Below are 22,587 nucleotides of genomic sequence, written 5' to 3' on the forward strand. Positions count from 1 at the left end.
GAGACCAGAAAGTTACTTTCAGATCTGTGGCTGTAACGGGAGTCGCGCCCGGGTCCGCGCTCCTGCTGAACGAAAGAGGCGGCGAGGGAACAGGGAGCTGCCGGTCAAGGCCCGGGGTGCCTCCTCGGGTGTCCGCAGGGTGAGGACCCCGGTCTGCCACCGCTCCCAACGGTCCCCACGTGGTCTACAGCGCTCCTCCCTCCCGGCACCGCGGGGCGGGCGCCGCTGGCACCGACGGCGCTCACCGGGGTCGGGCCGAGACCCCCGCCCCGCCCGGCCCCGCTCCGTCAGCACCGCGGACAGCGGCGCCGGCTCCAGCACGGCGGACAGAGGCGAGGCCGGGCCGCCCTCTACCCTCCGCCCGCCCCCTGCCTGCCTGCCTGCCCCCTTACCTGCACGCCCTGCCCTCCCTACCTGCCCACCGCCCGTCCTGCCTCCCTGCCCCACTGTCTCCGCTCTGCCATCCGCACGGGGCCGGGAGGCGGGGCGGCCCGGCGGCTCATAAAGGCGTTGGCGGTGCCGGAGCGCCGGAGCGCGATGTCCCCGCCGGGCGCCGTCCCGCAGCCCCCGCGCAGCCCCGCCGAGCTGCGCAAGGTGAGCTCCGGTCTGCAGGAGAACCGCCTCCGGCGATGCCGGGCCGCCCTCACGGCCTCTTCTCCCCGCAGACACTCAAGCCCCTCCTGGAGAAACGCCGCCGCGCCCGCATCAACGAGAGCCTCAATCAGCTCAAAACGCTCATCCTGCCGCTCGTCTGTAAGGACGTGAGTGCCGCGGCCCGGCCCTGCGCCCCCCGCTCCTCGCCCCGTCCCCCTCACGTCGCTCTGTCCCCGTCTGACACTTCCCCCCTCCCCATGCCCACCCGTCCTTCCCGGTGCCCGGTGCCCACCGTCGTCCCCCACAGAGCTCCCTGTACTCCAAGCTGGAGAAGGCGGACATCCTGGAGATGACCGTGCAGTTCCTGAAGGAGGTGCCGGCCGCGTCCTCGGCCCCAGGTGAGCCCCCCAGCCCGCCCCTCGCCCGCCGGGGCCCGGCCCGTTGCTCACGGCTGTCTCTCCGCAGAGCCTTCTGAGAGTTTCAGCGCCGGGTACCGCGCCTGCCTGGCCCGCCTGGGCGCTCTGCTGGCCCCCGCTCCGCCGCTCCCCCCTCGCCACTGCTTCCCGGAGCCTCCACCGCCCGCCCGCCCCAAGGCGGCCCCGCCGCCTTCCACCGCCCCGCTCCGCGCCCCCACCACCCCACTCTGGCGGCCCTGGTAGCCCCCCGCACACAGCTGTACATAACCCTATTTATTTGTACAGACCCCGCTGCCGGCCGGGGGATCCCCAACCCTTTGTACAAATAAACCTTTGGCCAAAGCTGAGCAGCGGTTGCCCCAGCAGCGTCGGCACTGCCTCCCACTCCCACCCCTGGTGGCACCGCCTGGGAGCTGTGAGGTGTCAGCAGCAGCCCTGGCAGCCAGTGTTGTCAATCTGCTGCCACAGCCATGGCTAATTACCAGGCAAGCTGTGGCATGGGCCCCTTGATGCAATGGCCTGGCAGCGCTTGCACCCCGCTTCTGTGCCAGGCCTGGGCTTGTCCCTGCCCCTATGTGGGCACACGGAGGCCCAGGCAGGTCCTGGCTGTGGAGGTGACGCCCGTGGTGGGTGCACTCTGGCAGCCCAGGGCTCCGAGGAGCTGAGTGGGGCACACATTGCATCCCTGCTACCCATATTTCTCACTGGCTGACCTGCCCATCTCTGCCACCTGTTGCCTAAAACCCCAGCATTCCATAAAGCTCTCAGTTGGACCTACGGGTGCTGGGAAAAAGGGAACAAGAACTGAGCTGCTTGGGCAGGTGCTGCACTGACACGAAGGCTGCAGGCTCCCTGAGCCCCCTTCTGCCACACGCAGTGGCACAGCAGCAGCTCAGTGCTCGGTTGGGATGTGGAGCTTGGGGAGCTGGCAATGGGGGGAGCCCCATGCAGGGCTGCTGCCTGGGCACGCCGCAGCCCTGCCACCCACAGGGGCTGTTGGTGTGTAAGCAGTTTTGCTCAGCATTTCCAGTAGCTGAGTGCTGCCGGCGGCATCCAAGGGCTGAAGCAGAGCCCTGTGTGAGCGTGGGAACAGAGCAGGGCAGTGTGCCCAGGCCATGCACGTGTGTCTGCAATGCTGCAGGGCTCACTCGTGGGCCTCGGGTGTGCCACACCGCACCGCGGGTGGGCGCGGGAGCCGACGGCCGTGCTCTGTCCTGTGTGGAGGAAGGGGGGCCAGTGAAGACGCCGCGCTCCTGGGCACGCAGGGGTCACGCAGCCAACTTTGTGGCTGGGCTGTGCACCGAGGGACGGGTGGAGGCAATGAGACCCCCCGGCCACAGGACAGGGTGGGAGATCCGCGCGCCTCTGGGATCGGGAGCACCGTAGGAGCGTCTCTACCTCAACGTGGCGGTGAGAGCCCGCCCGGGGCACGGGAGGAGCGCCGAGGGAGCGGCCCGGGGACAGGGAAGCGCGGGGCGGGGCGGGGGGAACGACCTCGGTGCCGGCTGCGCCCGGGGAGGGGTTTTTCGGTCCGCGGGAGCTGTCGGAACCGGGGCAGCGCCGGAGCCCGGCGTGGGGCCTCGCGGGCAGCGGGTGGGCGCGGCAGGGCGAGGTCCGCCGCGGCCGAGGTGTGCGAAAACCCACAGCAGCGGCTCCGGCGCCGCCGGGACGCGCTGCTGCTCCGGGACGGGCGGCCCAGGGCCACCGGCCGGTCCCGCGCCCTCTCGCTCCGAGGAGCGCAGCCCGAGCGCTGCGCCGCGACGGATGCGCGCAGCTCCTCGCCCTCCGGGCCGCCGCACAGCGCCGCTCCCCGCAGCGCCCCCGCGCGGCACCCGCGGGCACAGCGGCCGCTCCACCCCCTGCGCACGGGCGGGGAGGGCGCGGGGCGGGGCGGGTGCTCTCGGTTCGGTGCCGCCGCCGCCGCCGCCGCCGCAGCGCCGTTGCTGGCGGGCGCCGGTGCCGCCATGTCGGAGCGGGGCGCGGCGGGCCCGGGCCCGGCCACCATCCAGGTGTCCAGGTAACGACGCACCGCCCCGCTGGGGGCCCGGTGCCGCCGCCCGCCCGGTGTCGGTGCCCTTGAGCCGCCCTCGGGGTGCGCCGCAGGCGCCGGGCGGGGCGGGGCGGAGCGGTGTGGCCGGACGGGGGCCGGGATGAAGCTGCTCCCGGGGTGAACCGCGCTGCCACCGGGATGGGGCCGGGGCGCGGCGCCGTGAGGGGGGCGGCCCGAGCGCGGCGGGTACCGGGCGGTTACCACGGAGACGGGCAGGAAGCGCTCGCCACGTGCTGACGTCTCCGGCATCCGGAGCGGCACGGCGCGGCATGGCGGGGCGGGACCTCCCCGCCGCTGAGCGCTTCCTCCGCAGGATCATGCGCCCCGACGATGCCAACATCGCAGGCAACGTGCACGGCGGCACCGTGCTGAAGATGATCGAGGAGGCGGGAGCCATCATCAGCACCCGGCACTGCAACTCCGGGCAGGGGGTGAGCGGGGCCGGGGGGGTCCGCCGCGTTCGCCCCTTTCTCCGTTCTGTGCTACGTGGGCGGCTCTGCCTTGCCGTGCCGCTTCGGTTCGAGACGCGCAGAGAAGCCTGGAAGTGCCGGCAGGGCAGGAAAGCGGTGGCTCCACGAGGTGCTCTGCGCCTGCCCGCCCTGTCCTGCTCTGCTGCCGGTTGGGGGCACGCAGCTGTGCAGCCACCCTGCTGCTGTGCGCTCAATTCCCGCTGCTGGAAAGCTTTTTGTTTCCTGTGCCTCCCCATAAGGGAGGACCCCGCAGCGCTGGGGGCACAGCGGGTGCTGAGCCACGGTTCTCAGGGCTCCCTGGGCTGTGGTGGCTCCGTGCCCTCCTCTTCTTCCTTCTCATCAAGTGGCCAGTGCTGGGTGCTCCCCCTCTCACTGCATCCTGACCTTGTGGTGCTGTGCCCCCAGGAGCCCTGCGTGGCTGCGTTGGCACGCGTGGAGCGGACGGACTTCCTCTCACCCATGTGCATCGGAGAGGTGGCCAACGTCAGCGCCGAGATCACCTACACCTCCAAGCATTCCGTGGAAGTCCAGGTCAATGTGATGTCTGAAAACATCTTAACAGGTAAATGGTTCACGGGCGGGCCGGGCGCTGCTGCTGCTGCATGCCAGGATGGCAGTCTGGACACTAGAGGGCTGCATTCACTGCCAGCATCCCTGCTGCTGGGTCCCAGCATGCTGTGCCGTGGCACGCAGGACACCGTGGGCACCCTGCAGCAGCTGCCTGGTGACACGCAGAGCTTTCTGTGCCACCTCCTGGGTTAAACTCTGCTCCAAAGTTTTTGGTGCAGCATGAACTCCAGGCAGGGTCTGAGAATGCCTCCCAGTCCTCAGAGCATTGGGGAAATGACTGCTGTGAGCCGGGACCACGTGCTGAAACCTGGGCTTTGCTCCTTGCAGCACCAGGCTGGGCTGGGCTGGAGGGATAGTGGCAAGTGGGGCACAGCTCTGTGGCCCCTGATTGTGTGGCTGCTGCTTTTGGTGAAAGGATCGGATCATTTAGCACACATTTCCAGTTTTGTCCTGACAAAAGCCCTTCCCTGCAGTTGCCATGGTAACCAGCTGGGCTTGTTGGGATGCCTGTGGTGTGACGATGCACTGCGTTCCAAACACCGTTGCAGCCACGTGGCTGTGTGGCACTGCTCCCTGCCTCGCTCACACTGCCCTCCTTCTTCCAGGGGCCAAGAAGGTGACGAACAAAGCGACGCTGTGGTATGTGCCACTGTCCCTAAAGAACGTGAACAAGGTGGTGGAGGTGCCCCCCATCCAGGTAGGGTTGCTGGTGGCCCCGGGCTCAGTGGGAGCTCGGATGGCAGACGGGGGTCTCTGTCCCTGCCATCAGGGAGTGCAACGCCATGCTCCTTTCACTGCAGTACGTGCACAAGGAGCAGGAGGATGAGGGCAGGAAGCGCTACGAGGAGCAGAAGCTGGAGCGGCTGGAAACCAAGCAGAGGAATGGTGATGTGATCCTCCCAGTGATCAACCCAGGTAACGAGGCCGGTGTCAGTGATTGCCATTCGGAGCACATGGTGACTGTAGGCTCTGGGGTCCAGCAGACAGGTGGGGGGCTGAGCTGGGGGCACAGAGCCAGGCTTCTGCAGCTCACTGCGTGCGAGCAGTGCTGCTGTGCTGCTGTGTGCTTGGAGCTGCGGGGCCAGGTGGGGGCATGCAGGTGCTCACAGCTCCAGCATGGCCAGAGGAACCAATCCCAGAGTGCAACTCAGGCTGCAAATGGATTTGCAGGGATGGAACTGGGTCACCTTGGCAGTAATTAATAATGCAGGTTGCTTAAATGCCTTTTCTCCCTTGCTCCTCATGCTCACAGATAGGCAGACGAAAGGTAAGGCTGTGGCACGGCGCGCAGTGGGCAATGCCTTTGAGGTCGGTTGTGAGGCGCTGGGACCAGTGGCACGGTTTCTGTCACTTAGGTTTAATGGCACTCGTGTGTCAGTGGACAGCAGTGTGTGCATGGCTGGGGGTCCTGAAATGGAAGCACGGCGGTTTGCAAAACCCAGCGCCGCATCGCCCGTAGGGTTCAGGGTGCACGGCTGGGCTGTGCTGACCCTGCTGTGTTTCCCCCTGAGCAGAGCCGCACACGGTGGGCTACAGCCAGTCCAGCCTGATCCACCTGGTGGGCCCGTCGGACTGCACGCTGCTGGGCTTCGTGCATGGAGGTGAGTTAGCAGCATGGCTCCGTCCGGGGCTTGGCACCAGGTTAGTCCATGGGCACACTGTGGGATTCAGCATTGCTTTGGTGGAGGGGAAGAAAAGCTATTCTGGCACGTGGGCACTTTGCAGCTGGTGTCTGCAGCCCTTGTTTGGTGACAATTATAATGCACCATTTACTTCATTTCTCCTGCGTCGCGCTCGCCGTCCCTGAGCGCTGCCTAATGGCACCGCGTGCGGTAATCGGCTCGCAGAGAGCCGGAATGAGCCCCCGGGAGCCCGGAGCCAGCAAATGGGCTGACAGGGTGAGGATAATTGAGGCGTGCAATTTTCTCATCTACCTACAAAGTGCTGTCTGCACAGCCAGCCGAGCTGTGAGCGCAGCGGTGCCGGGTTCCTGCTGTGTCTGGGCAGGGCAGCGGGGCGGTGATCTGCAGCGCGCGGTGAGAGCTCTGAGGCTCACTTCTGAAGAGCAGAGCTGAGATGCCACCAAACTTCAAGGTCTAATTAGGAACCGTGAGGTCTAATTAGCACCAGGTGGCAGATTGAGTAAGAATAGCAGCCGGGCGAGTCGCAGGGTCTGGGCAACATCCCGCCACGTGAAGATGCAGTGCTGGGGCTGCACAGAGCTCCGTCCTGCTCCTCAGCAAGGAAATGAAGTGTGCAGACGGCGATGACTTAACCAGCAGTGACATGGCCTGGGGAGGGCTGGGCAGCACCGCTCCTCCCCGGGGGTCGGCGCCATCCTGGCAGTAATAAAAATGGGCAGTTGCCATGGCAACTCTGCATTCCCTGCGCTAATGCTGCCATCCAGGTCGGTGCGGTGAGGCTCAGCACCCGGCGCGGCACACGGCTGCTGCGTGCCAGGCAGCACCCTGCCCTGAGAAGGGCTTGTTGTATATATGTGAAAAGAAAGGCTGTTAAGAATAGATCCTTCAAAGACTGTCGATGTGCTGTCGCTGCTTTTGAGATCCATGGGCAGTTAAATATTGCATTTGGAAAGATCTGCAGCACCAGATGTTTGGAGATGTTGGGAGCCAGATAGGGATTTTTTTTTCCCCTGTTTAATAAAATAGCCCAGGAAACTGACACAGTCAAACTGTAAATCCTACAGTTTTGGAGCCATCTTTTAAATTGCAAATCCTGGATTATAAATACTGCGTGTGAAATGACTGTAATTTGCCAGAGTGAATTCTTCTGGGCCGGCAGCTCTGCAGGGATGGGCAGGGGGGATCCCCCACTGCAGCAGCAGTAGGGGCATGCAGTGTGCACAGAGCCGGGGCACGTGGCTGTGCTGCTCTGTGGGTCTGGGGGCTGTTTTCAGGGGGAAGCCTTTGCGCTCCATAGTCTGTAGGCTTCGGAAGCTCGGTTTGAGCCGGGTCCCAGCCGCTTTCCTCCCCCCGCAGGGGTCACCATGAAGCTGATGGATGAGGTCGCCGGGATCGTGGCCGCCCGTCACTGCAAAACCAACATCGTCACCGCCTCCGTGGACGCCATCAATTTCCACGAGAAGATCAAGAAAGGTGAGGGCTGGGCACGGCTTGGGCACCTCTGCAGCCGTGAGCCTCGCTGGGCCCCGGGGCGCGCGGTGGGTCGGCAAAGCAGAAAGCAGCCCTGGGGCGGGTGGCATCCGATGCCTGGGAGATGGCGCTGGGCGTTGCATCGATCGGCGGCTCCCAGTGCTCTGCACACGAGGGCCGTGCTGTGGAACCGCCGCCGCTCTGCGCCCCACAGGCAGCGTCATCACCATCTCCGGGCGCATGACCTTCACGAGCAATAAGTCCATGGAAATCGAAGTCTTTGTGGATGCCGACCCGTTTGTGGACGAGCCGCAGGAGCGGTACCGAGCCGTCAGCGCCTTCTTCACCTACGTGTCGCTGAGCAAGGAGGGGAAGCCGCTGCCGGTGCCGCAGCTGCTGGTAAGCTCACAGGGATGGAGCTGGGAGCTTGCTGCTTTCTCGTGGCTCAGCGCTATCGCTCTGCTCTGCTGCGAGCATGGGAGCTTTCAGGCTGCTTGTTTATTAAACGCCAAATATTTTCCATACTTGGGCTTTTCATGTGATGCCCTCAGGGCTTCGCTGTCCAATAAAACCTCTTCCTTGAATTATTCAGTAGGAAAACAGAGGCTTGAGCAAGCCTCTCCAAGCCAGGCTGCAGGGTGGGTTTTCGTAATTCCTTCTGGTTGAAAACCACCAGCGCAGAGATGGGTTTTCCTTTCTGGTGATGGAGGAAAACCTGGCGCTGGGCTCCGCAGCTCCCTCGTCCCCGCAGCCATCCATGCTCCTCTGCTCCCCGGGTGCTGCCGGCTGGGAGCAGCTCCTTGATGAATGCTTTGTGCTGTGTGGTCTCCTTCTGTGCTCTGGTGTTTCAGAGTATTTTGTTGGCTAATTAAAAATCAGCCATCCCAGCTGCATTCCGTGGAGCTTTGTCCCACCTCAGCTCCCGCAGCAGGAGGTGCAGTGCTGTCCCAGCAGGATCCATCCCCTGCCCTGCGCTTTCCTGGCTCCAGCTGAAAAGCTTGGGGAATGCATGCTGCTGGGCTGAAATGTGCTGCTCGCTGTTAACCTGCTGCTGCAGATACATCCTGCTGGGGCCCGGTGGTGCCGTAGTGCTGCGGGGCTCCTGGTGCGCTGCCTTGCAGCCTAAGCATGAGCTGAGGGTGTTGCTCATCCCTCCTGGACCGCGTGGCTCCGGCCGGGTCTCTGTGTGACATCCCAAATTATGGAGGTTGCCAGAGTGGGGCAGCCCATGGCCACGCGGTGCTGCCGTGCCGGGGTCACTCCTGCATGGCTTTGACGTTGAGGTGAGCGCAGCTCTCAGCTGTGATTGCGCTGCCTGTCCAGGCAGTCCAGGCAGGCCACAGTTGCATCTTCATGCTGGCAGTAATTTAATTATTAATCTCCATTGTCCCGGCGGAGCTCAGACTAATGCATCTTTAACGAGCTCTCAGAGGGAGCCGCGCTGTGTGCACTGATGGCATTTCTTTTTTCTCTCCACTGCCTGCGGACCCTCAGGGCATCGGTGCTGTGGGGTGGGGGCTGTGTGGGGCTCCCAGCACGGAGCAGAGGTTTGCAGGGGAGCACATCGGGGTGGTGGGGCTGCAATATGGGGCTGTGGTGGGTGCGTGCCCACCGGAGCTCAGAGCACGAGGATGCAGCCAAGCCTCCAGACGCTGCTGTGGGCGACGCCGAGCCCGACAGCTGGGAGGGAGCTGCATGTATCGATCCAGCAGGCTGTGTCAATTTGCCCACGCGTCAGATCTGCCCGTTTGGCTGCTAATTAAGCTAATGCTCGTGGCACTGCTTTCTTCTCATTCTGCCAGACGGAGAGCGAGGAGGAGAAGAGGCGCTTTGAGGAAGGGAAGGGCCGATACCTGCAGACGAAAGCCAAGCGGCAGGCGCAGATGCAGCAGGCTGCCCAGCACTGATGGCCCCGCGCCGCCCCGCCAAACCTCCCCGTCCCCATTCGTGTTGTTGTTGCGTGTGCGGGGCCTCGTGCCGCGGCCGTGCCGCCGGAGCAGGGCTCGTGTGCGGATCTGGCGCTGCAGGAGGGCCGTGCCGCCGGCTGTGCCGCTTCCACCCTCGCCCCGTGGTTTGGACGGCTCAGGAGCTCCTGCGCGCTCTGCCGGGAGCATCTGCATCCCTCTGTCGTTCGGAGCCCTGCGCTGTGGTTTCAGCTGCCTGTGTGGAGCGGTGCGGGCGCACGTGGCTGCAGGAGGGACGCACGAGGCCTCGAGTCTTTGTGATGCTGTGTTACACTTACAGTATGTCCTAAAAACGTACACCAAAGCTTATTTATGATACTCGCAGCTATAAACGCGACCAAGTATTGTATTGAATGTCTCAGCCCATTCCATTGAAATCTCTAGGTAGTTTCTCTCTGCGCATCCGAGTTATTTAAGGAATACTGTGACATAAATAAAGTCTGTCATCTTTGACTGAAATAAAACCGGTGTCACTTTTTTTTTGTTCTCGAGCAAGGCAGCGGTGCTGCTTTGGAGCTTGTTCCAAAGGCCGTGCTCCGAGCCGCGGACGCCCCCCTGGGGGCGGTCGGAAACCCCCCCCCCCGGTCCTACGGGCGGGGCCCGGCGGACAGCAGCCGGGTGGGGGTCGCGGTGCGCAGCCGGGGACGGGACGGGTCAGGGGAGGGGGCTCGGCGGTCCCTGTCCCGCCCGTGGGAGCAGGGAGCCGAGCAGCGGAGCTGCGGCACCTCGGGTCTCGGGCGGCCGCTGCCGGGGCCGCTCGGGGGGCGGGGGCCGGGCCGGGGTCCGTGCCCGTGCGGCGCGGCGGGCGGTGCCGAGGCATGCGCCGTGCTTCTCCCGCCCGCCCGCCGCGGCCCCGGCTGGGTGCTCGGCTCGGTGCGGGCGGCAGCCCCGCGGCGGGGCAAGGCACCGGGTTGCGCTACGCCCGCGGCGGCAGGTACGGGCGGGGCGGCACCGGCACCGAACCCGGCACCCGCGGCGTCCCGCCGCCCGCAGGGTGCACCCGCCGTCGGGCAGCCGAGGAGCGCGGGGCTCCGGTGCCGGGCGGGGGGCGGCGGCGCCGAGGGTGGGCGGGGGGCGGCGGCGGCCGTGGGGGGAGAGCGACCGGGAGAGCGGCGCTGCGGCCGGGAGGCCCCTCCGTGCGGCCCGCGGGGAGGCAGCGGAGCTCAGCCCGACGACGCCTCCCCGCTCCGGGCCGCCCGGGTCGGTTCGGGGGGCCCGAGCCGTGCGGGGGTGCCGAGATTCGGCCGGCCGCGGGAGGCGCGGCCGGACTGCGGGGGGAGCGAGGGGGGCTGCCGGCTCCGGAGCATCCGCGGAGGACGGAGCGTCCGCTGACCGTCCGCGCAGCGGTCCGCCGAGGCGGGTGGCACCGGGGCGCTTGCAGGCGGTGTCACCCGCGCCCCGAAATCCCTCGAGACGCGCGCGGGGGGATGCGGAGGGGCCGCGGTTACATAAGAGCGGATGCTTTTCCCCTCTTCTTTTTATTTTTTTGTTCCTTCTTTTTGTTCAGCGCGTTGCACAGCCCCTCGGGGACGGCCGAGTGGTGCCCCCGTGCGGGGATTGTCACGCGTGGAGGAGCAGCCCCTGCACGACCCACGCGGCCGGCACCGCGGATGTGGGGTGTTCGGGAACTTCCCGGGGCGCCGGCGGCGTGGGCTGCGGGCTTCCCTTGTCGGCACAGCAGGCTCTGGAGGCTGGTTTTCCTATAGTTATTTTTAAGAGAGAAAATCTTCTAATGGAAAGCCCAGAATAGCTTCTGACGTTTGGCAGCCGTGCGGGTAGCTCTGGGTGCTGAGCTGTGCCCCGTGCGGGGTCCCCGAGCACTGCGCTGCACATCACAGGTCGGGGACACGGGCAGCCCCCCGTGCCCAGGGTGAGGCGGTTGTGCCAGCAGTGCCTCTCGCCGCTTCATCCCTAGGAGTCTAATTATAGCCGAGAGGCCGCAGTGCCGGCGGGCACCGTGAGCTCAGGCGTCTCCTTGGTGGGGAAAAGCTGGCCGGGCTGTGGTGGCACTGCGGGGTGCCTTGTGGTGCTGCTGACAGCCTCACTCACTTGCAGGTGTTGGCCTTGGCAGCAGCCAGCACTGCCCGCCCAATGGAGCGCAGCGTGCCCTAGGATGCCTCCGGCCGCAGCCCCGCAGCGCCCTGCCGATGGTGCCCCATCCCTCCACCATGCACAATGAGCAGCAGCTGCCTGGCAATGCGGTAGCCTGGCTGGCGTGTGCCGGCATCTCGCTGCTCACCAACGCCTGGGGCATCCTCAGCATCAGTGCCAAGCAGAAGAAGTGGAAGCCGCTGGAGTTCCTGCTGTGCTCCCTGGCGGGCACCCACATCCTCAACACTGCCATCCCCATCACCACATACGCTGTGGTGCAGCTCCGGCGGTGGCACTCAGGCTACGAGTGGAACGAGGGGCTCTGCAAGGTCTTTGTTTCCACCTTCTACACCCTGACACTGGTCACCTGCTTCTCTGTCACCTCCCTTTCCTACCATCGCATGTGGATGGTCCGTTGGCCTGTCAACTACAGGTACCTCGGCCCGATCTGCCCCATATCACACCCCCAGGCATGATTCAGTGCTTGTGCCGGAGCCCAGGGAGAGGGCAGCAAGCACTGGCATGCAGACCCCACTGTGCTTAGCACTCCGTGGGCTCTGCCCCTCTCCCCAGGCTGAGCAACACACGGAAGCAAGCCGTTCACACAGTGATGGGCATCTGGATGGTCTCCTTCATCCTCTCCACTCTGCCGGCAGTGGGGTGGCACGACACCACTGAGCGCTTCTACGCCAGGGACTGCCGCTTCGTCGTGACAGAGATTGGCCTGGGCTTTGGCGTCTGCTTCCTGCTCCTCATTGGGGGCAGTATGGCTGTTGGTGCCGTCTGCATTGGCATTGCTCTCTTCCACACTGTCTTGGGTCGACGCGGCCCTGATGCCAGCAACAGCCGCTTCCATGTGCCCAGCATTGTGGTGGAGGATGCCCAGGGCAAGCGGCGCTCCTCCATTGACGGATCTGAGTCTGTCAAGACCTCCCTGCAGATCACCTATCTGATCACCATCGTTGTCCTCATCTATGACATCCTGATGGGCTTCCCAGTACTGGTGAGTGCTACAGGGAAGGGGTGCGGGCGTGCGGGGCTGCTGGTGACGGGTTGGTGCTACAGGTGGTGAGCGCTGCCAGCCTGCGCTCGGACACCTCCTCCGAGTGGATGGTGCTGTGTCTCCTCTGGTGCTCGCTGGCACAGTCCCTGCTCCTGCCCCTCTTCCTTTGGGCCTGCGACCGCTACCGCGCCAACCCGCGTGCTGTCTGCGAGAAGTGCCGCACCGTGCTGGCCAACGAAGATGAGGACGAAGGTGGGGTGCGTGGCAGGGGGGGACGCGCTGAGGGCAGGGTGTGCCCAAAATGACAGCGCACCCATTCCTGTCAGAGAGCAGCCTGGAGGGTGCAGTGGCCGTGGCAGGAGAGCTGGTGTACGACCGCCCCTATGAGTATGGCTGTGCGGCTGAGGTCCTGGTGCTGGACCCTATTGCCACACGTGACTTCTCGGTGCTGGAGCAGAGCCTGCCCCCAGTGAGCCCTGCCAGGACGGAGCCGGGGGACCGCATGCAGTACCTGCAGGTGAGGGTGGGTGGTGGGTGCCAGGGCAGCGGAGCCGCAGCCCCCAGTGCTAACAATACTTTCTCACAGGTGCCCCCACTGCGTCGCTTCTCTCACGACGAGACAGACCTGTGGACCAGCAGCCAGGTCGCGGCATACCTGCAGCACTGGGGGCCGGGCGGAGAGGCGGCGGGGCTGGCCCGGCTCCTGGCCCCCCAACGTGACCGGCCCCACCACAGCTTCAGCCCCCACCCCGACGAGCGGCTCGCCTTCCGCCGCCGCTCCGCCGACAGCCTGGCCGTCCCGCTGCACCTCTCCCGCGAGGACCTTCGCCTGGCCGAGCTGCACGCGTTCAGCGGCGAGCGGGGGGCGGCGGGCGGCACGGGGCGCTCGGCCTCGATGGCACTGCTGCCCGCGGCGGCGCAGCACCGGGCGCTGCTCTCCGCCTTCCCCCTAGCCGCTCTCCAGCGGGAGCCCCGGCGGCCGCCCGGCCTCGCGGTACCGGGACAGCCGTCAGAGGACCCGGCGCGGCTCCCCGTGCCGATGCCGGCCGGGGGCTGCGCGGGACGGGCGCGGCGAGCGGGGCCGGGCGCGGAGCCGTGGGCGGCACGGCCGGGCCTGGGGGACGGCGGGCGGGGCAGCACCAGCAGCTTCTTCAGCTCGCCGTCCGCCTCCTCGGGGTACATCACCTTCCTGTCGGACTCCATCGGCTCGGCCTCATAGGGCGCGGCGCGGGGCCACGGCCCGAGGGAGCGCGCCGTTCGCCGGCAGCTCGGGCCGCAGCTCCTTTTCGCCGTTCGTGTTTTTCAGTTTTCAATAAAAAACGCTGCACAGAGCTGCTGGCAGAGCGGCTCCGCGCGCTCCGAGCGGCGTCCCCCAGCGACCGCGCAGGCGCGGGCTTTCGCTTTCTCGCGAGAACGCCGCCGCGGGGCGGGTCGTCTCGCGAGAACTCGGGCGAGGGCGTGGAGCTGCGCGCGCGGCCGTTTCCAGGGCGACGCGGGGCGGGGCGGGGCGTGCCGCCAAGATGGCGGCGACGGAGGCGGCCGGGCGGTGGCGGCGCGGGCGGCTGGGCCGGGAGGCGCGGGCCAGTCTGGCCGCCTTCCTGCTGGGCGCCTCGGTGGCCGCGCTGCCGCTGGCTCTGGGCTCTCCGCCCGCCCTGCTCGCCGCGCCGGGCCTGCGGGGCCGCCTGGCGCTCGCCCTGCACGTGGCCGTCGTGAACGCGGCGCTGCTGCTGCTCTACCCGCGGCCGCTGTACAAGGTGTGGGGCGGGGCGGTGCGGGGGGCGCCGGGTTGGGCCTCGGGGCCGACGGCAGCGCGCTGCCTGTTCTCTGCTTGCAGATCGCCATCCGGGCCGGCTTCCTGGGCTTCGCCTTCGGCTGTGGGCTGCTGCTGAGCGCCGGCCGTTCCGCGTGGCGGCACTTCGGCTGGTGAGGGCCGGGAGAGGCTATCGGGGGGGTTGGGTGGTGCTCCGAGGGGGGCGCCGGGAACGGAGGAGGGGTGTCGCAGAGCTGGGGGGGCCGCACCGGGAGAGGAGGGATCACCAGGCCCCAGGGCCGAGATGCGAGCGACCCCCGGGCCCCGCGGTGCCCCTCCCGCAGGTACATGTGCTCGCTGTCGCTGTTCCACTACTCCGAGTACCTGGTGACGGCCATCAACAACCCGCGCAGCCTCTCGCTGGATTCCTTCCTGCTCAACCACAGCTTCGAGTACAACCTGGCCGCGCTTTCCTCCTGGGTGGAGTTCACGCTGGAGAAGCTCCTGCTCCCAGGTCAGCCTCAGCCCCGTGCTGTGCTCCCCAACACACCCGCTCATGTGCTTGGATGGTGCTTCTGGCCGCGCTTGTCATGCTGTACTGCTAATAGAAATAGCCTTACTTAAATTACGTGTGTCTGCAAATCCGTTTGCTTTTTGGTGGAGGGTGGTGCTATCCTTCCCCTGCAGTGGAGGTGGCTGTAATGCCAGGCTGCTGAGCCTCCTGCTGAACCCCAGGGTTGCTGGGTGAGCTCTGCTCTGCCTGAGCTTTGCTTCACAACACAAAGCCAGGCCCTGCTTCATGCTGTGTCTCAGAGTGGCAGCGCTGTGTGCTGCAGACGATGCTGTTCACTCAGTTAAGGGGCAGGGGTGCAGCAGCTGATGCTTTTCTTGTTGCAGAGTGGCAGCGTGTTGAGCACAGCCTGTGCGATGTTCATTGCTTTGCTCTGAGGTGGGGCAGAAGCCCTGCCACCTTTGTGACCCTGCCTGACCTCCCTGGGGTCCCGCCTGCACCCCCTGCCCTCAGCGCGGAGCCCCCTGCTCGAACCTGTAGTGACCCGTGCTTCTTCACTTGCAGAGATGAAGCAGATCACCTGGCTGAGTACTGTAGGGTTATTGATGGTGATCTTTGGGGATTGTCTGAGGAAAGCTGCCATGCTCACAGCTGGCTCCAACTTCAACCATATTGTTCAGAATGAGAAATCGGACACTCATACTTTGGTGACAAGTGGGGTGTATGGGTGGTTCCGGCACCCGTCTTACGTGGGATGGTTTTACTGGAGTATTGGAACACAGGTACTGTATGCAAAACCCTCGGATCCTTTCCTCCTATGATCTGATTGCTTGTTAATGCTGCCCCAAACCTGTATGTGACAGAACCGCGGGCTGTCAGCATTGGTGCCCTGTGGGGATGGGGCCGTGGTGGAGCCCAAGGGGCGTTAACTGCTGTTGTCTGCTGGCAGGTGTTGCTCTGCAATCCCATCTGCGTGGTCGGCTACACGTTAGCGTCATGGCGCTTCTTCAGGGAGAGGATAGAAGAGGAGGAGATCACGCTCATTCACTTCTTTGGAGAGGAATATCTGGAGTACAAAAAGAAGGTGCCATCGGGTCTCCCTTTTATTAAAGGAGTGAAAGTGGAACTGTAGCACGGGCTGGAACTGGACCGGTTGAGAAAACCTCCAGCTCTGGGTGAGGAACTATGCATAGTGCTGGCGCCGAGCAGCCTGCTCCCATTTCCCAGCTGTCCGCTCGCTGAGGGCTGCAGGGCTGGGCGGCCTTCCAGGTCACTAGGAGATCAGCAGCTCGTTCATCCTCCTCGAGATAAGAGTCCTCCGTTGCACATTCAGGGATCTTCTGGATAACTTAGCCTATAGCAATCTTAAAGAGAAATGATCCTCCTGCCTAAAACAGCTGAATTGTACTGAAGCTCATGTGGACTGATTCCTCTGGAGAATGAGTTTTGCCCTTCCACCCCTGCACTGGAAAGATGCCAGCTGGATCGTCGTTCTGATGGCATAAATTTTTAAAGCTTTTTGACCTCACAAGCCAGACAGCACAGCTTTAATCTCTGGAGGCCTGGTCCTGCAAGCCCCTGGCTGCTTCTCGGGCAGCTTGCAGGAGCACGCCTCTCGTCTTGTCGGACGCACCGGTCTGTGGAACGTCTGCATGTCAGCTGGCGGCACGGCACGCAGTGGGGCTCCCCTGGCGCTGCTGATGGAGCTCCTCCGAGCTCCTGGCACTCCTGCATTGCCAGCACCTCCATGCCGTGCCCGGGGATGAGCGGCTCTCGTTTCTCTCCGTGAGCTCAGGAGCCATCCGGCTGCTTCTGTCCCAAGCCTCCTTGCTGTGTCTGCTCTGCGCGTGCAGACGGTGCTCGTCCAAGACCTGCTTCCAAATCACGCTGCTTCCTGCCCTGCCAGGCGTCTCCGCTGGCCAGCTCTGTCCCCAGAGATCCCAGGGCTTTGGTTTGGAGTCGGGAGGGGGCTTCCAGAGAGCTGTAGTGCTTGGTTTGGGGGAAAACCTGGGATGCTGGTGTGGATGGGAGAAGCTTCCAGGGAAATTCTCTATAAACAAAAAAAGTTTGGCTAGCTAATGCTATTTTAAACATTGCCATTTTGGAAATGGTTCCTATTCAAGCTTTGTGGTATAATTTATTCAGTTGTGATATACCAAAGAGGTTCACTGTTTTCTTGGGTTTTACGTAGTTCTTCCTTGCTGGAATGGAAATGAGTCGCTTGTCAGCACACGCTTTGGGCTTGCAGTATTCCTGGCAAGATACTGTGATTCAGCTCAGGAAAGAGGGCACTGATGGGAATCGCTTTTGTGACTTTTTTTATAAAAGAGGAAAAAAAATAATTGCCAACTTCTGTCTGGTTGTTATTTGGGGACCTCGAGGTGACGGTCAGAGCATCAAACCTTGAGTTCCTCATTTTATAACTCCCAATGGGTTTTCAGTGCTCTGCAGTGTTACACTGAAGTGTAACTACAACTCCCAGTACCTGAATCTCGTAGCTGGTGAGATAGGTGCAAATCCTTGGGCTCCACTTGCTTAACCTGTGTGGAATCCTTTCTTCTCGGGGTTGTGCTTTGTATTACAGAGCACTTTCTGCACTGGGCATCAGCTTAAAACGTTCACTGACAGATTCTTTTACTGTGTTTTTAGCTTGGAGGAGAAGAGCAAACATGAAAATATAACAACCAGGTAGTGTTGATTTCTGTGTAGTTATTTGTGAGCTCAAATTTATTTATTTTTTACAATTGTTTCAACCTTTTTTGAGAAGGGCTGCACCAACGAGACCTGGCAAACCCCTTTGCCCTGGGCCAGAACAAAGAGCAGAGTCCATTTATGCACTTTTATTTTCACTTTTCACACACAGGATGGGGAATACAAAGGAATTTTCTTTCAGTCATCCTAAGCCGGATGTTTGCTATGCGATACACTCCAAACTCAGCCACATTCAGTCTGTTTTTCCATCCTTGCTGACGGCACGAGCCACGTGTTTGAACATTCTACGAGGAAAACCACAACCCCCGCTAACAGAAAGACAAAAGCAGGCAGCATCCAGGCGTGCTGGACACAGGTCTGTGCCTCCACAGGGCAGCTCTCCCACAGCTGACCATTCCCACGCAAACCGCGGTCGCTCACAGCCGATGCTGAGCAGCGCAGCTCCCGGAGCTCAGCTGGAGCCGGGGGGCTCCTGCCGCTCTGCACTCGGGGTCCCGCTGCTCTGTGTGCTGCCACGGTGCTCCTTCCTCTTTGGGGGTGAATCCCCAGGGATGAGAGCGGGTGTGCAGCCCCCTCTGCCCAGCGCCCGCTCCCTGCTGTCCGTGCCGCCGGGTGAGTTGTCCCTAGGGTAGGGGCAGGCAGCTGAGCCCGCCGGGTTAAGCAGCTCTTTTCCCGAGCTCTAATCCCCTCCGATCCCTTGTGCTCAGAGGGCACGCAAGGGCACCTGACCCCCTGAAAGCACTTTGCTTTCCCTCCTTGCTGTCCAGAGAGGCGTGGGGCGATGCAGATGGCACCAAGGTTTTCCTGCTGCCAGCACGAGGGGCTGGAATGAGGCGTCCCCATGCCCTGAGCTGTCTGCACTGAGACCCTGGCTGTCACCTACCTTTGTGCTGCCTCACTGCTGTCATCAACCCTGAGCAGCATCTGCGTGTGCTCATCCTTGGGCTCCCGGGGCTCCTGCAACCTGCAGCAGGATGAGCCGGACGTGGCTGGGTATAGAAAGGGGAGCAGGGACGGGCCCCAGCACCAAAAGCACCCGCACTGCTCACCTGGGCTCCAGCCGCTCCTTCACCTTGGCGATGGAGCGGACGTAGGGCGCGATCTGCTTGGTGATGGTGGTCAGGCAGCTGTTCTCCTGCCGCAGCTGCAGCAGGTCGTGGAGCTGGGCTGGGGACGAGAGTGCCGTCTCTGTGCCCTGCAGCACTGAGCTGCTGCTGGGCTGGCTCTGCCCGTCAGCCGTACCTTCATAGATCTCCTGCTCGTTGGCCACCCTCTGGTACGTCTCCTCCCAGACCTGCAATGGGAACCGGTGCTGCTGGCACAGGCACGCAGCTCTGGGGGAGGGAGGAAGGGATCCTGCCCCCGCACCTCCTCAAACACGCTGCGCATCATTTCCACCGAGGAGTAGTGGGCCGCAATCTGCACATCCATCTGCAGCGACTTCTGCAGGATCTCGCTCATGATCTCCGTGCGGATGAGGGAGTGGTGCTTGGTGAGGTCACGGTGCAGCTCCTGCACCTGGTCCTTCAGGCCCTGGATCTCTGCCTGGAGCATCTGCGCGCACGGGAGAGGCACAGCAATGGGCAGTGAGGGTCAGGAGCTTCCTCCTCTCCCCCCCCACCTGCCCCATACCCTGTAGGTGTTCTCATAGTTGCGGCAGTGCTCAGCGAACGGCGTCTCACGGCCCTCGGCCAGCAGCACTTTGGTGCTGATGTATCGGTGCAGCGTCGGCTTCCGCACCATGGAGCTGCTGGACATCTTATCACCAGCGGGGGGGCAGCCGGGCACCATCAGTGTCTTGGAGCATTGGCCGCCGGGGATCCTGCATGGAGGTGACGGCGGTGGGATGCAGAGGGCAGCCCCTGGGACCTGCTGCTCCCTGCAGCTGGAACCGTGTCCAGGGCTGAGGACATCCAACCCCTGAGATACAAACTTCCAGCGCCCCCCTGGTGTCTTCCTGCACTCGGGTACCCAGGTTGGTTGGAAGCACGTTGTGCTGCCCCAAAATCAGGCTTCTATAACAAGCCCCGCACTGGTGCTCAGTGCCCAGCTCAGCTCTGGCACAAAGGAGGCAGGAGCCAGCTTGGTGCAGGAGCTCCCTGCCCACCTCTGCCCCATCCTGCACCCCTACTGCTGCCACCACCTCCCCCGGCTCCCTGCTGGCCCCGTGCAGCGCTGCAGTCCCACTAAGCAGCACCACTTCCCCATCAAGCAATGCCACGATCCCACCGTGCAGGGTTGCAGTCCCACTATGCAGCTCCGTTGTCCTGGTGCTCAGCTGCCCCATGCCGCAGAGCCCGGCCGGGTGCGAGGAGTGGTGCCCATGGGTGGCAGCGCCTGTTTGTCCTTTCTGCGGGACGAGCAGCCGGCAGCGCCTGGCAGGGCCTGCGCCACTGTGACATCAATGGGCCTAAATATATCCCAGCAAGGAACGGCCGGGCACTTCTCTGAAATTCTGATAAAAATAGTGGTGGGCCAAGAGGCTGCGGGGCCGCGGTGAAGCGGGGTGTGCGGTGAGCAGGAGCTGGCACGGCGCTGGCTGGAGCTCGGCATGGCCCTTGGTGCGGCTGCGGACTGCGCAGTGTTGCTCGGTGGCCGCTGCCAGCACTGCCTGCCCCGTTCCTAGAACTGTCACTTGAAGCCCCCGTGCCTGTCGTTCATCAGCACAGCTGCATTCTATGCTGTCCCCGTGCCACCTTCATGGGGACAGGCTCAAGGGCAGGGAAGGGGGGTGAGCTGGGCACGGCGATGCAGCGATTCGGGAGGGAACGTGTGGCACAGCATACAGCCCCTCTGCCCACCCCACCCCAGCACCTCACATGTTTGCTCCGCTGATGCCAGACCCGATGCCACCAGCACTGCCCACCACAGAGCGGCGAGGGGTGAGCACCAGCAGGGGCTCCAGGCAGCGTGCAAACTCTGCACGGTACTCAGTGTTGATCTGCAGGGTGAGATGGGCAGTGGGGCTGGGGCAGGGCTGGGGCTGGGGCTGCCCATGGGGGGGTTGGCAGGGGTCAGCCCCGTGGTACCTTGCTGGTCTGGGCTGGCCGCAGGCGGTGCGGCAGCTTGACGATCCTCTGCAGCCGCTCCATCAGTTGCTGGAAGGCAGTGTTGAGGTGGGTCGGGGCTGTGTGAGGTCTTGGCACCGTGGCATCGCACACTGCGCAGCGCCAGCACTACTCACGTAGCCCAGGTCGAGGAACTCAGCTTTGTTGGCGGAGCTCAGGAAGGCTGAGCAGATCACCAGGTGGACCTGTGCACAGCGGTGTCACTGCTGCCACTTCCCCGGGGTCTGTCCGACCCTCAGCCCAGAGCCAGGGCTTGGCACACCAAGGGGTGGGTGACCCGGCCCGGCCCTACCTGCAGGGTGGGCAGCAGGGAGGCAAGGTGGGCCAGCTGCTCCTTGAACGCCTTCTCTTTCTCCTCGTGCTGGCTGTGCAGAGCAGGAGCCGGCCGTGAGGAGCTGCTCAGGCACTCAGTGCACGCCAGGAGGGAACCCGAGGCCCCGCAGCCTCTCACCTCTGCACAGCTTTCAAGAGTGCTTTCTTCCTGTCAGAGAGCTGCTCCTGCCAACAGCACGGGCACACTTTGTCCTGCAGCTCAGCTCAACGCCAGCACCACGCTACAGGGCACGGGGCTGCTGGGACACCCACGGGCACAGCCCCACAGCCCCGCACCTGCATGCCACTGAACAGGGCGTTGATGGCTGACTCCTCCTCGCTGGCACTGTTGCGCACCTCCTCGATCATGGCCTTGAGGAGGACGATGGCCTCCCGTGTGGATGTCTGCAGCTCCTTCACTGCCTGCGGGGCAGCAAGGAGGTTGTGGCACTGCTGTGGCCCTGCACCTGACCCCACGCTCACCTACCAGCACCGCTTGGTCCAGCTTCTCGCAGCCCTGCACGTACGCCGTCTCGATGTCAATGCAGTGCGCACGGCTCTCCCTGTGGCGAGGCGGGCAGGAGGGCACGGCTGGGACACGTGGCCATGGGGAAGTGTATGGGGACACGGGGACACTTACCCCTGCATGTCCCTGAAGCAGTTGATGCAGAGCATGGACTTCTTCTCGGTGGAGAACATGATGTAGGGCTCCTCATGCAGTGCTGCAAGGGACAGGGACGTCCTGCCCGGTGCGGCAAGGCACAGCGCGGCGCCCGCGGGCGGTACTCACGGCACTTCTTGTGGATGGCTTTGGTGCGCTTGCTGAGCGACACGATCTCATGGCGGGCGAAGACTTTGGCGCGGTGCGTCTCCTCGCGGCACGGGGCGCACAGCGGCTGGCTGCAGGTGTTGCAGAAGCACATGGTGTCCAAGTCCTGCGGGCACAGAGGCGGTGACGGCGGCGTCGGTGGCGAAGTCGCAGCGGGGGTCCCGAGCTTTGCCGGTTCCTCACCGCCTCGGCGCATCGCCGGTCGCAGTTGGCGCACTGCGCGTCCTCCGAGCCCTCCGCCGAGCTGTCCACCAGGAACTGAAGCAGGCGGTCCACGGGTGGCAGCCCCGTGCCGCCCCGCACCACCGAGGGATGCCTGAGGGAAGGGGCGGGCTGAGCACCGGCGCGGGGCGGGACTCGCGGGGCAGCCCCCACGCACCGCGGCGTCCCGCCTGGCCGTACCCGCAGAGGGGGCAGCGCAGACGGCCGGAGGCGGCGCGGCCCCGCAGGCAGCTGGCGCAGAAGGCGTGGTAGCAGTCGAGCAGGCAGGGCTGCTGGAAGGGGCCGTGGCACAGCAGGCACACCAGCGGGTGCCAGGCGCCCTGCTCCAGCTCCGCGCAGCTCCCCAGCGGGGAGAAGATGCCGCCCGCCATCGGCAGCCCCTGCCGCCGGCCCCAGCGCCGCGGGGCGGATCCTCCCGGCCCGGCTATTTTTAACCGCGGGCCTCGCGGGGCGGCTCCGCGGGCTGCGGGGGGGGGGGGCAATGCCGCCGGGAACACGGCCTTGGGATGGGGCCTCGTGTGGGGTGAACCCGCGACGGGTGTCCCCGTCATTGGGGCGTCGCTGTCTTTAGGGCATCCCCGTTACTGGGGCGTCCCTTCCAGTGGGACGTCCCTCGTGACACGGCGATCCCCACGTCGGGGTGTTCCGCGGTGACGGGGTGACCCCAGTGACGGAGCGTTCCCCTTCACGGGGTGTCCCTCGTGACGGGTTGCTCCTCGGCTGCTCCGTGTCGCCAACACCGCGGGGACGCGCCCGCACCGTAACCACACATCCGCCCGGTGCAGGGCGCGGCGCCCGGCCGCACGCACGTGGCCGCTGCCGGCGGGATCCGGGCCCCGCCCCCTCGCCCCGGCCCCGCCCCCAGCCGGCGGCCCCGCCCCCTCCGCGGCCCCCGGCCTCGGCCAGGCCGCG

At 64.5% G+C, this 22,587-nt stretch overlaps 5 protein-coding genes across 7 annotated transcripts; 4 read left to right on the top strand and 1 right to left on the bottom strand.

The window, feature by feature from the left end:
• The first annotated feature begins 484 nt into the window (after positions 1-484).
• On the top strand, positions 485-1,253 carry LOC125703359 (transcription factor HES-2-like). Its single transcript, XM_048967731.1, has 4 exons — positions 485-594; positions 666-761; positions 902-992; positions 1,060-1,253. The coding sequence occupies exons 1-4, from the start codon at positions 538-540 to the stop codon at positions 1,251-1,253; spliced, it is 438 nt and encodes a 145-aa protein (XP_048823688.1). The 5' UTR covers positions 485-537.
• Positions 1,254-3,174: 1,921 nt separating this feature from the next.
• Positions 3,175-9,636, top strand: ACOT7 (acyl-CoA thioesterase 7). The gene is made up of 8 exons (XM_048967852.1): positions 3,175-3,491; positions 3,936-4,092; positions 4,706-4,797; positions 4,901-5,015; positions 5,615-5,701; positions 7,100-7,216; positions 7,428-7,612; positions 9,016-9,636. Exons 1-8 carry the CDS (start codon positions 3,330-3,332, stop codon positions 9,118-9,120), a joined length of 1,020 nt encoding a protein of 339 aa, XP_048823809.1. The 5' UTR covers positions 3,175-3,329; the 3' UTR covers positions 9,121-9,636.
• Positions 9,637-10,014: 378 nt separating this feature from the next.
• Positions 10,015-13,738, top strand: GPR153 (G protein-coupled receptor 153). The gene is made up of 6 exons (XM_048967566.1): positions 10,015-10,111; positions 11,233-11,701; positions 11,842-12,271; positions 12,334-12,523; positions 12,598-12,788; positions 12,858-13,738. The coding sequence occupies exons 2-6, from the start codon at positions 11,325-11,327 to the stop codon at positions 13,488-13,490; spliced, it is 1,821 nt and encodes a 606-aa protein (XP_048823523.1). The 5' UTR covers positions 10,015-10,111; positions 11,233-11,324; the 3' UTR covers positions 13,491-13,738.
• A 37-nt stretch (positions 13,739-13,775) lies between these two features.
• Positions 13,776-17,225, top strand: ICMT (isoprenylcysteine carboxyl methyltransferase). Its single transcript, XM_048967760.1, has 5 exons — positions 13,776-14,025; positions 14,106-14,194; positions 14,366-14,535; positions 15,097-15,314; positions 15,482-17,225. The coding sequence occupies exons 1-5, from the start codon at positions 13,792-13,794 to the stop codon at positions 15,662-15,664; spliced, it is 894 nt and encodes a 297-aa protein (XP_048823717.1). The 5' UTR covers positions 13,776-13,791; the 3' UTR covers positions 15,665-17,225.
• A 132-nt stretch (positions 17,226-17,357) lies between these two features.
• RNF207 (ring finger protein 207) lies at positions 17,358-22,478 on the bottom strand. Of its 3 annotated transcripts, none has more exons than XR_007380842.1 (18): positions 21,856-22,477; positions 21,637-21,769; positions 21,415-21,559; positions 21,265-21,346; positions 21,112-21,187; positions 20,922-21,047; positions 20,764-20,810; positions 20,605-20,677; positions 20,429-20,497; positions 20,274-20,342; positions 20,064-20,185; positions 18,877-19,066; positions 18,613-18,798; positions 18,487-18,538; positions 18,294-18,411; positions 18,128-18,208; positions 17,637-17,867; positions 17,358-17,528 (listed from the first exon to the last, which is right to left on the bottom strand). XR_007380842.1 is itself a non-coding variant. In XM_048967759.1 (18 exons), exons 1-17 carry the CDS (start codon positions 22,224-22,226, stop codon positions 17,696-17,698), a joined length of 2,112 nt encoding a protein of 703 aa, XP_048823716.1. In that variant the 5' UTR covers positions 22,227-22,478; the 3' UTR covers positions 17,358-17,528; positions 17,665-17,695. The 3 variants fall into 3 exon arrangements, 2 of the variants coding, with proteins under 2 accessions (XP_048823716.1, XP_048823715.1); XM_048967759.1 differs by having other exon boundaries at positions 17,665-17,867; positions 21,856-22,478; XM_048967758.1 differs by having other exon boundaries at positions 17,358-17,867; positions 21,856-22,476.
• Positions 22,479-22,587: the final 109 nt, after the last annotated feature.

This window comes from Lagopus muta, chromosome 21 (genome assembly GCF_023343835.1).
Source record: "Lagopus muta isolate bLagMut1 chromosome 21, bLagMut1 primary, whole genome shotgun sequence".
Classification (NCBI taxonomy): domain Eukaryota; kingdom Metazoa; phylum Chordata; class Aves; order Galliformes; family Phasianidae; genus Lagopus; species Lagopus muta.

What these genes read in the sequence shown, in the direction of transcription:
- ACOT7 (XM_048967852.1), top strand. Translation starts at nt 3,330, where the DNA reads ATGGCGGGGCGGGACCTCCCCGCCGCTGAGCGCTTCCTCCGCAGGATC. An exon ending in GTCTGAAAACATCTTAACAG is followed by an intron (nt 4,093 to 4,705) that starts GTAAATGGTTCA and finishes TCCTTCTTCCAG; the next exon opens with GGGCCAAGAAGGTGACGAAC. An exon ending in TGCCGGTGCCGCAGCTGCTG is followed by an intron (nt 7,613 to 9,015) that starts GTAAGCTCACAG and finishes TCATTCTGCCAG; the next exon opens with ACGGAGAGCGAGGAGGAGAA.
- LOC125703359 (XM_048967731.1), top strand. Translation starts at nt 538, where the DNA reads ATGTCCCCGCCGGGCGCCGTCCCGCAGCCCCCGCGCAGCCCCGCCGAG. An exon ending in GCCCCGCCGAGCTGCGCAAG is followed by an intron (nt 595 to 665) that starts GTGAGCTCCGGT and finishes TTCTCCCCGCAG; the next exon opens with ACACTCAAGCCCCTCCTGGA. An exon ending in GGCCGCGTCCTCGGCCCCAG is followed by an intron (nt 993 to 1,059) that starts GTGAGCCCCCCA and finishes GTCTCTCCGCAG; the next exon opens with AGCCTTCTGAGAGTTTCAGC.
- RNF207 (XM_048967759.1), bottom strand. Translation starts at nt 22,226, where the DNA reads ATGACGGGGACACCCGTCGCGGGTTCACCCCACACGAGGCCCCATCCC. An exon ending in AGCTGGACCAAGCGGTGCTG is followed by an intron (nt 21,048 to 21,111) that starts GTAGGTGAGCGT and finishes GCTGCCCCGCAG; the next exon opens with GCAGTGAAGGAGCTGCAGAC. An exon ending in CTCTTGAAAGCTGTGCAGAG is followed by an intron (nt 20,678 to 20,763) that starts GTGAGAGGCTGC and finishes TGCTCTGCACAG; the next exon opens with CCAGCACGAGGAGAAAGAGA.
- ICMT (XM_048967760.1), top strand. Translation starts at nt 13,792, where the DNA reads ATGGCGGCGACGGAGGCGGCCGGGCGGTGGCGGCGCGGGCGGCTGGGC. An exon ending in ACCCGCGGCCGCTGTACAAG is followed by an intron (nt 14,026 to 14,105) that starts GTGTGGGGCGGG and finishes CTCTGCTTGCAG; the next exon opens with ATCGCCATCCGGGCCGGCTT. An exon ending in GCGTGGCGGCACTTCGGCTG is followed by an intron (nt 14,195 to 14,365) that starts GTGAGGGCCGGG and finishes CCCCTCCCGCAG; the next exon opens with GTACATGTGCTCGCTGTCGC.
- GPR153 (XM_048967566.1), top strand. Translation starts at nt 11,325, where the DNA reads ATGGTGCCCCATCCCTCCACCATGCACAATGAGCAGCAGCTGCCTGGC. An exon ending in CGTTGGCCTGTCAACTACAG is followed by an intron (nt 11,702 to 11,841) that starts GTACCTCGGCCC and finishes CCCTCTCCCCAG; the next exon opens with GCTGAGCAACACACGGAAGC. An exon ending in CAACGAAGATGAGGACGAAG is followed by an intron (nt 12,524 to 12,597) that starts GTGGGGTGCGTG and finishes CATTCCTGTCAG; the next exon opens with AGAGCAGCCTGGAGGGTGCA.